This window comes from Pyxicephalus adspersus, chromosome 6, assembly GCF_032062135.1.
Source record: "Pyxicephalus adspersus chromosome 6, UCB_Pads_2.0, whole genome shotgun sequence".
Lineage (NCBI taxonomy): Eukaryota > Metazoa > Chordata > Amphibia > Anura > Pyxicephalidae > Pyxicephalus > Pyxicephalus adspersus.
Genome location: NC_092863.1, coordinates 6,723,153 through 6,733,673, shown reverse-complemented (window position 1 = coordinate 6,733,673; position 10,521 = coordinate 6,723,153). Strand labels below are relative to the sequence as shown.

Sequence of the window (10,521 nt, the reverse complement as noted above, 5' to 3'; positions counted from 1 at the left end):
AAAACCTCAGCACCTATAATTTAATTTTTGAAAATTTGTATTTATTTTTAATTTTATTTGAGAGAAGATAAATATGTATTTGACCAGTTATATGTAATGTTTAGTCTACATAAAGAAATAATTATTTAGTTCCGAGCCTAACACATAAATAACACCTTTTACCAGATGCTTTTTTCTGTTTATGTCGTTAACTTTATTTGGTATAAAATATGTTGAATCTATTATTATTACTTTTTTTACCTCTTTCTCATAGTTGAATTATTTCTAAATACTACTACTACTGGTTCTATCACCTCTAGTCAAGGCCCAGCAACTGAGAGATGTCCCTAGGACTGTCTGACCTGAGAATGGTGGAATATAACGGTCAATCTCAGGTTCGTCAGCCCATGGAACATTTCTTAAAGCACGACGGACACTTCTGACAAATGGATCTTCTCTTACCACAAGATATGGACATCTGACTAGCAGCAAAACTATACCTATAAAAATGAATTATATTCAGGCTGAAACACAATAAATCCCACTGCTCAATCTAGTTGAGACACCTAACCATGGGGATCCCAAATTGATAAAAAAAAAATTGGTGAATACCTGAACTCCAGGAAGTATAGTGAAGTGTACAGATGAAATACTAAATATGCAATACAAAATATAAAAACTTTTCTAGAGCAGCCCTGACTCTCTGGAATGGTCTTCCTCGTCCTATTCAGCTTGCTCCTGCTTTCTGCTTGTTTAAAAGAGCTCTCAAAACCCATCTTTTCACACTCACCTGTTTTCTTCTGTCTCCTAAAACCTCACTACTCACCCATCACTACATATCTGCCATCCTATTGTGTGTTACTTCCCCCTCCTCCTAGATTGTAAGCTCTTCGGGGCAGGGTCCTCTCCTCCTGTCACTGTCTGTATCTGTCTGTCATGTGCAACCCTTATTTAATGCGCAGTGCTGCGTAATATGTTGGTGCTATATGAGTCCTGTTTAATAATAAAAATATGAGAGCTGTTGTACCATCCAAAGAATTGGTATTTCTGTCCATTCAGCCCTAGGAGCCCAGTCTGGTAGGGTGAGAGACAAAACATTTCTCTGTTGCAAACTTAAAGAAAGGCTGATTAAAGATGAAGCTATGGAGGAACTATCCAGGGTGCTGAAGCTCAGCACAGAAAAGCCTTGTACATACGCCATTAATATTCCACACAGGTAAAAACTATTTTTAGGCCTTTAAAATCCTGGGCACATCCTTGAACATAAAGAAGTTTGAGCACTTAGGCCGAGTTGAATTTGGAAACATCCCCAGCCTTGGCAGGCCGGGATGTGCACAAAAATACAAAACTTTGTATCTGTATAATATTGCTTTTACAGGAATTTGGTTCCTCCTTGATTTCCAGGAATATGTAATGAGAAACCTCAAACACATTAAAAATAAGTTATAGTGTATTAATTGGGCCACAAAAACAGTGCAGGAGCCAGTAAACTAGTGCAAGACTTAGAGCCCAATCATATATATAACATTGACCTCTTGTGCTCGAGCAAGTAACAGCTATGGGAACAGTCTGGCCTCAATGTAGAAAAAATATATTAAGAATGTATGAAATACAAAGAAATAATTAGGAGTTTATTAACAGTCTTTTGTGTATCATTGTTTCCAATGAAATTTGCAACTTTGGGAGCCCAGAGTTCCGTTTACAGCATGAAAGCAGTTTTGACATGTACAAAAATTACACTTTATGTACAATATATTTCTTTAGTGTGAATAAAAAAAAGGAGTAAAAACATTACCTGTGTTATGTTCTTGCAGTGCAGAGTTCCTGGACTGCTCACTGTGTGTTGCTAATTGTAGTTTGGTAAATCTTGTTTTAGTTTGTTCAGAAAGCCAATGGTTCCTGGTCTGCTGCTCATGTAATATCAGCTTATCATTTGCTCCACTGGATCTAGTTTGTCTAAAATCTTGCAAAAGGCTTTGAGAAGATGAATCAGGAAGTCATTTATCTGTAAGCAGTATAAAGCCAGAATATAGCCGATATAGAAAAACTACAAGAATGTGCGGGACAGGAAACAACTTCTTGTGGAAGTTTTGGTATAGGGACCTTGTATATTCCTTGGCCTGCAAACATGGCACAGATCAGAAAGTTTCACTTATTTAGCTATTTTTTTATCTTATAGAGGAAGTGCAGGGACCTCCAAAGTGAGTGGGAACTCTGACCTTGCCTTTGAAGCCGCATATAGAGGCAATGTGCACCCAAATCCTTACTTCATCTATACATGAACTTTGGAGCACAGCTTTAAAAATATGTAGTGCAACAACTATAGGGGGATGATAGCATTCAGATTAGCAACTTTTTTGCTAAAACAAGAAAAACATTTCTTTATGAGTCAAGTCATTGTAAACAAACTCCATATATAACTTTATGCAGTAACAAGATTGCAATATCAGAATCTTGCTGTGCTTGTTGTTCTTTAGGATCATCTGTTGTAAAAATATGATTGGTAAATATTCCCTTTGCCTGTGCCAAACTCCCACCATCGGCTGCTTGACAGAGGGCCAGAGTGTTAAAACATGGCTGTCAAGCATGCCTCAGAATCATAAAAAAGCAAATCTATTCGCAGATTGAGTAAATTGCTAAACGTGTGCATGTACGTTGTTCAAGAGATCCACTTCCCGATTGGTTTCCAAAATTCAATTCTCTGAAAATTGGATAGCATTCAGGAAATTATGGGCAACCCTGTGGAAGAAAGGAATTTATTAAGTTAAAAAAAATAAAAAAACACACCCAGAGTTTCCTGCACTGAAACATTTATTTTACAGAAGTGGTTCTGATAATTTAGCGTCCTTCTTTGCTTTGTTTCACGTTAGGCAATATTCAAACATACATAATGACATGCTACAAACAAAAACATGTTTTTTTTTTTTTTCGTTTTTTTTCTCCTCTGCAAATGGTCAGAGGGACCTTGAACGTCACCCCAGCCCTTCCCAGACCCACCCCCAGGTAACTAAACACACAGAGATGCCCGGACGCTGACATTCGCAACATCATCTCCTGGCAGGTGGAGGACAATAAAATGCTGACCATGGAAAAAGATGGTTGGAAGATTCAGTAGCAGCCAGTATATTTGTTAGGCACTGTATCCGTTGAGCATTAAATCTTAAAGGGTCTGTCCACCGTAACTGGTCTTTCTGTGGAGCAAACAAAACCTATAGATATGAGCACTCAATTTGGTTAAAACACCTACATGTCCTTATTACAGCTCAGGGACTCCATGCATGTCCTGCTCTGTCTAGCGTAGAGTCTTACTCATCTCACTGGAGTGTCATAATGAGGCAAAATGGTAACTTAGTGGTTATGGTGGAGGATTTGCAGCACCATGGCCTGGTGTTCAGTTACTACCATGTTGCCATCTGCATGGAGTCTGTATGCCCGCCATTTTTCTTAGACATGGGTTTCCACCCATATAGTCATCATACCTTGCCACCCGGTGTGTATGGCTGTAGTAGAGGTCATGATCAAGCTAATTTAAGCGGCTCTGCGGAATCTGTAAAGTGCATTAAAAAGGTCACAAAAACTTAAACAGAAAAACAACATACAAATAAAGTGACCCCCTTCAAGAGCTGCATGGCCGATAACGGCAGCACAGAAATCTTCCTATTGGAGTCCTGAGGCGATATAATGGACCAGAAGGTGATTCAACTAAATATCCCCTATCAAAAAGTGAAATACCAATTGGTGGACCAACCTGGTGACACGTAGTCTGATAAACAGCATTATAACTCAAGTAGCACTCCAGACAAAAGAGCTAAATACCCTTTTTCAAATTCCATATCAATTTGTGATTCTGTTAGCCTTTAGGTTCACACACCCGTCACAAGGCACAGACAGGCAGGTGCCAGCAGAGGTGTGTAAATGCAAAGACTGGCTGAGCAAAATTCTTACTTCTTTGCCTATGTTTCAGCATTGTATTTAGTTGTTTGTCTGGAGTTCTGCTTTAAAAGGACCAGTGCAAATCAAATACACATTTCATATGATAGCTGCCACTGTAATGACACTAACAATAAAAAATAAGAAAAGCATTATAAGCTAAAGGAGGCTCACCACATGCTGTCTTTAGTGTTCTTCAATGGCTGTACTGGCTGGGAACATAACTAGATGCTGCAATCTCTCTCCCAAAAGAAGAACTTTATCTCTGTTACCGTCTTCCCTGAAACTTATGAATTGAGGAACATTTTAATATTTGTTACGATTTACTGACCCTTCATTGGTACCTTAAGGGATGGTATCAACTTAAAAGGATGGAGAATAAAAGTCTTTTAAATGATGTGTTTTCCGTCTTTTTATTTACTTGCAATGTTGATTGACCACCCTTCCATCCTTGCAGGTCAGATATATATTTTATATATCACATAAAAAAGCACTAAACACATCGTCATTGCTTTGGGTGCCATTTTACTGAACAGATCTGTTCACGGCATTCCAGCATTCTTGCTATGCTCATGTACAAAACAGGCATATTAACTGTTCAATAAATGTATTGGAAAAAATGCATTGTTGCTTTTAATCATTTTCTTATTTATCTTTGCTTAACTTTATTTACAAATGACAAAATATATCTAAAGCTTTTTTTTTTTAGTAGGTAAGGTTAAAACCATTGTATTTTTTTGCCAGCTGTGTCTGATTAGAGATTTTCCTTCACTTTCTGTTCTCAAGGAAATAATATCGGTTCAATGAAAGGAAAATTTCCTCATAGTTGTCAGAGGAGCAGGTGTCTGCACTGAAGGATTTCCTCTGTATTATTGTTATTGTGGTAAAACAATTTTATGTATTGCATTCCTTGTTACACTAGTAATTAGTAGAATTGGAGAACGAAAGGAACATCAGGACAGCAGTATTCTGAAAGAGGTTCTCATTTTCTTTTCTATACTATCCAGCATTCAGTTATACTCCATTATCAACTAGTTCAGCTCCCATGCTGCCTCTCTTGCTGGAAATTTTTTCCTGGAAATGATATATTGTGATAATTTCAAATGACAGATGAACGAACCAGTGCTGTACAGCACCGTGCTGTTCTATGTTGAGGGGAGGGGAAAGAACAAGCAAGCGGCACCCCGGCTTCGTTCTTCTCTATTGACTTGTACAGCAATCATTCTCAGATCCGTCAGTATGGATCCGTAAACGCCGTCGGGAGACTGCCTTACACGTCAGATACTCGCCTGAGACAAGCCCGACCATTTGTATCAGGCGAGAATTATCTCACGTCTGCCTCAGCCCGACAGCACACAGCAATATCAAAACCCAGGACCCCATAATAACAAAGGAATGTAAACTACTACGGGGCCCCCCTATCTAATACAGGTATTTACACTCTGGAGCTGGAAGAGGGATGTGAGTTTTTGCCATTCACCAAGCAGGTATCAGCTGATCTTTCACTAACAAGGTACAGACAGATCCATACAAAGTAAAGCTAAGTATGAGGTAAATGATATATCATGGAAAATAATAATGAATTATTTTATTTTATCATAAGCTGACGTGTGATAAGTTCTCCTTATAAAAGATGGTAATTGAGAGTGTTAACTGTCGTGCAGTCGTTTTGCTGTCAAGCGGTATCGAGGAGGATGGGGTAATATCATAGATTCTATAAATTTCCTATACAGCACTCGACACTAAAAAAAAAAAAAAAATGATGACAGTCACCCATACATAGTTATTAAATGGCAACTAAAAAATCATGACTTCTAATTGTAAGGATTTCTTCATCTCTCTGCTTAAAATTTTGAACAAGTCCCTCCAATGGCAAACATTTTTGGCAACTAGAGTTTCTATGTTCTGCACATTCTAATAAATACATCCTTTATAATCACAGGTGGTCGGTACAGGGAAGCTTAGCCTGTCCTGTCACAGCTATCACCTTTCTGGAGTCCTAGAATGAAAAGTCTGTGCATATCCTTCTAAGCAGAGAGAGGGATTATTAATCAACAGATCAGAAGCAGCGATACTAATAGAAGACTGTCATTACACCGTCATAATAAACCTATAGCACAATGTTTAAACCAAGCAGAGGAGGAGTGGGGGCAGATTCCTATCTTTGGCATACTGACAAAGCAAACTTCTGGCACCAGGCGTAGCGCTGTGTGCACTATATACAGATAAATACAGCGCTGACTACGGACATTATATACAAATAAATATGGCAATGACCCCAGCAATACACTCAGCTAAGTAAACATCACTGTGCCAGGCTTGCCACAGAATTGTGCAAATATTAAGGGTCTCCACATTACGTTGGTTGCCGGTGCTTGCTAGGGAAAAAACAAAACTTTACTTAGGTGTTTTCAGCAATATTTTTCTATTCTCCAATAGTGTGTTTTAAATCTAAAAAGGCCTGAGATGTGACACACAGCTGCTATCAGAAGAAAATAAAAAACATCCAGAGATATGATTGTACAAAGTGCAGAAGGTCACTATTTAAATACTGAGGTACTCTCCTAAAACATCCATTGATTGGAAAAAGAGGATTGTCACTGGAGGACTATTGATGGACTATTAGGTAAGACCACAGAACTCCATTCAAAGAATGGAAAATATTTACCGGGATACTAAAACAGTTTATATTTCCTAATTAGGAACCTGTGGACATCTCCGAATACACTATATGGTCAAATGATTGTGGACACCTGACTGTTAATTACCTTGTTGGAAATAACATTTTAAACCATGATCAATAATAAGTATCTGATCCCACTTTGTAATTATTAGGGACTCGGTTTGTCTAGGAAGGCCTTCTGCAGATTTTTTTTTCTTCTTTATTCTTTCTGTCTGTATAAGTTACAGCATAGACGATCCTACAAGAACTAAGGAAGACAGAAAGGCTGATTTTCTGCAGCTATACTGGGGTGAGGTTGGGGTGCAGGCTTTACTGTTTTGCTGAACTTGTGCAGTGAATGTTTCTGTGAATACAAAATTATTTAATAGCATGCCCTACGGGGCGTAAAGGTTATTGCACCTTTCATATTGTTAGGATTTACCAGTCATTTGCTGCAACACTTATCAGTTGAGTCCATGCAATTGGGGAAATATCCAGTCAAAACGGAGCTTTTTACAACAGCAACAAAGACAGAAATAAAAATGCTTTTTTGGTAGAGAAGGGGTAAGCTAAAGCCCCAGTCAGCTTTTTTGATGTCTTTCTCATTTCCATTCTGGTAAAACTGGCAAAACCCAGAAAGCAGTAAAAACCCAACAGGTGTTCTAGTTCTTGTTTTCTCTATCCACAAACGAGAAACATTTTTGGCTGGACCTACACTTTAAGATAAAGTCAGTCTTATTTATATTTGTATTTGGGGTGATGCTGCAGGTCAGGGTCAGTCCTGGGTCTCTCGAGATAAGAAACGTGAGATGCCTGTACCTCTGTACACTTCTGCTCACTATAGTGTCCTATTTATTCTCCTTGATTTGTATACAATACATTTTCAGAGGACTGACCATTTAAAAAGTCCTGATGTGTTTTATAATGACTGACAACTTCTAGCAAAAAATGAGAGGAATGTTACTAAATGAGATTCAGAAAAAAGTAAAAATAAAATTATACATAGAAAAGGAAAGCATTTTTGCGATATCTCCCCTTCCACGCCAGGAGAAATTGGCAGACTAGCCAGCGTCCCATCACTTGCGTACTACAGCCCTGGCCTTTTGCCAGTCACGCACTCGTTCACACACACAAAAAACAATGTGACATACGGTTAAAAATGATCTTGAGGGGTAGCTGTCCAGTGGCCGCTGAAACAGGAAGTGATTATCGGGGACAAGTTTGCTTCCTGTTGAGCTGGCCTGGAATATGGTACATGGACTGCAAACTCCTCCTACACAGAGAAAAGTTGTGGCGAGGAAGCTTCAGGTTTTGGGACAACAGGGGGTCAACACAGAGGGGAGGGGTGCGGTAGTAACAGGTCCCCATTACAAAAATATACCCATTAAAAACTAGACTTAAACAAAAAATAAAAATAAATTAAAAAGATTTGATCATGGAGGGTGGGCGGGAGGGTGATTGGTGAGCATGCGCCTGTCTCCCCAGCCAGGGGATGAGATAATAGCTGGTTGGATGAGGGGTTTGGGGGGGCATGTTTACACAGGGGCTGTAGGGTTTAATTCCGTTCTCCCCCCTCCTCTCTAATCCTAGTGAACCGGGGGTCCCTCACACGCTCAGTTGAATGCGTCGGTGTGGTAGCTGACGTGGGAGTCACTGGTGAGCTGTGTGGTCTCGGTGGCAGAGCTGGGCTGTACCATCACTGGGATATCAGAGGTATCTGGAAAAAGAAAGAACAAAGTTTCAGAGTCTGTGCTGTGTCTATAGCCAAAAGCAAAATTATTGCAGTTTACTTTTTGTTTCACCTGGTGATGCTGCCAATAAAAAAAAAGTTTTGCCAAACAGTGACAATGCCCACACACCATGTGCCATGTTTATTAAAGTACAGTGTTGTCATCCTAACAAACTGCTTTTGCCTACAAGACCCTTCTACTCATCTTCATTTCATAAAGGGAAATGATTTCCAGTTCACAGGAGATGGCTGGGAAAGCGAGTAGTTTTAAGTTCAGTCTAAATGACACAGACACTGAAATTCTGGCAGGATACCCAGGTACTTGTCATTACTTGCAGAAAATATACTCAACCTCAAAAAAGAAAACTAATGCAACCACTACATCTAAGGACTTGTAAGCCATTACAGTTCTTGGATTTAGATATCTTTTAAGCCTTTTCCACACCTGTGTTCGTGTGCAAACATAATAAAAGTGTACCCGCCTTGCCCTATCAAGTGAAAATACTGCACAGTGTATGGTAGCTGCACAAAAGTTCTCAGTGACACTAGAAAACAGCTGTAAGCAAATCACAGGCTCTTACAGAATCCAAGTGACCCATTTCAGAGGCCGTGTTTTAGTATGGCAGCTGAAGTCTCCCAAAAGCAACCAGTAATATTATTTACCAATATTTATATAGCACCAACATATTACGCAGTGCTGTACAATAAATAGGGGTTACAAATGACAGACAGATACAGACAGTGACACAGGAGGAAGAGAAGAACCTGCCCAGAAGAGCTTACAATCTAAGAGTATGGAAAACGTTTAGAAGAGTATTAGGTAACAGGATGCTGGGGAGAGGCTGAAGGTATAGGGTTAATGGGACTCTGTAGCTAAAATAATAATATGAAATTACAACCAGCCTGTAAAATAGAAGAAAAATACTTACCTGTCCAATAGACTATCTATGTTCCGTCGAAGAGCAATGACTTACTGACAAATATTCAGCACCTACAACTTCTACAGGGTCTGATGACCGACTTCCCTCTGCTCTCTGTAGTTCCTCCTGTTGGCACTTACAAATACTACTAGGGTACAATAATGACATAAGGGCCGGAGGAAAGAAACAGCAAACATAGAGGGTGACATCAGAAGCCACAAGAAGTGACAGATGCTGCAGGTTTCGCTCCTTAACAGAACAAAATGGGCATTTTCATTTTATGCAAACTTAAAGCCCAACTGAATAAAAAAAAGAACAAGGCACTTTTATAAAAAGCAATCAGGCTGATAAATAAAAACAAAAAGAAAGTGGTGGACATATCTGATTTGTAGACTAAACGTGTTTGTACATTGCATTTTTGCTCACACCTGAATTTGCAGAAACAAAAGGGTAAAGCTACACAATGGGTTTTTCAAATGGAAAAGTTCAGTTCTGAGTAATACTTTTAATCTATGTTAATTCATATGATTACTTAATATAAAATATAAGGTTGTGGAAAAATGTAATTATGTCCCCAAGTTTAATAGTATACATCTTCTAGGTATATACACAGCAAAAACCATAAATACCATACCAAAGTATAAAACAATAACATTTTAAAACAACAAATGACAAAGGAATGATTTTAAAGCTTAAAATTACAGACAACAAAAAACACATATGGGACTCCAACACCATATATTAATATATGATACAGCTTTTAGTTGTGGAACATCCCCTGATCTCATGGATGGGATACATCAATTATAATTTAGGAGTATTGTTCTAATGAGATACATCGGAGAAATCATTTTGAATGTACATGGTGTAACATGCATCACAAATTACAGTTTCTACACTTTTAATGGGTGAGGGATTCCTCTTCTTGGTGAAAGGGGATACATATGAAAGGGGATACATATATTTAAGAATCTCATATGTGTGATAGGATTAACCATTGTTAGAGCCCAAGCCGGCAAAAGAATGATGCATGCCACTAAGAGAGATGTCATAGGGAGAGTTCATAGCCCTGTGTAAGTAGTAACAATGATCATTATGAGTTTACACAGTGCAGACATTCACTCTTAGTGGCAGAATAGAGTTGTGTGGATGCGATTGGATTCACTGTATTACTGTAGCTCGGAAGAGCTATGTAACAAACAACTTACTGTTTTGCCTTTTGTAAGCACAGAATTGATTAAACGCTGAACTCCAGGCAGGGTTTAATGAGGTATTAACTACTTTTATATATATATATATAT

General features: G+C 38.6%; 1 protein-coding gene across 1 annotated transcript in view; it reads right to left on the bottom strand.

The window, feature by feature from the left end:
• Positions 1–2,772: 2,772 nt before the first annotated feature.
• Positions 2,773–10,521, bottom strand: part of DNAJC5 (DnaJ heat shock protein family (Hsp40) member C5) — a 28,839-nt gene continuing 21,090 nt past the window's right edge. The window contains exon 4 of the mRNA XM_072413660.1: positions 2,773–8,288. Within this exon, the coding sequence (XP_072269761.1) occupies positions 8,185–8,288 (104 nt within the window). The 3' untranslated portion in view covers positions 2,773–8,184. The remainder of the gene's footprint in view (positions 8,289–10,521) is intronic.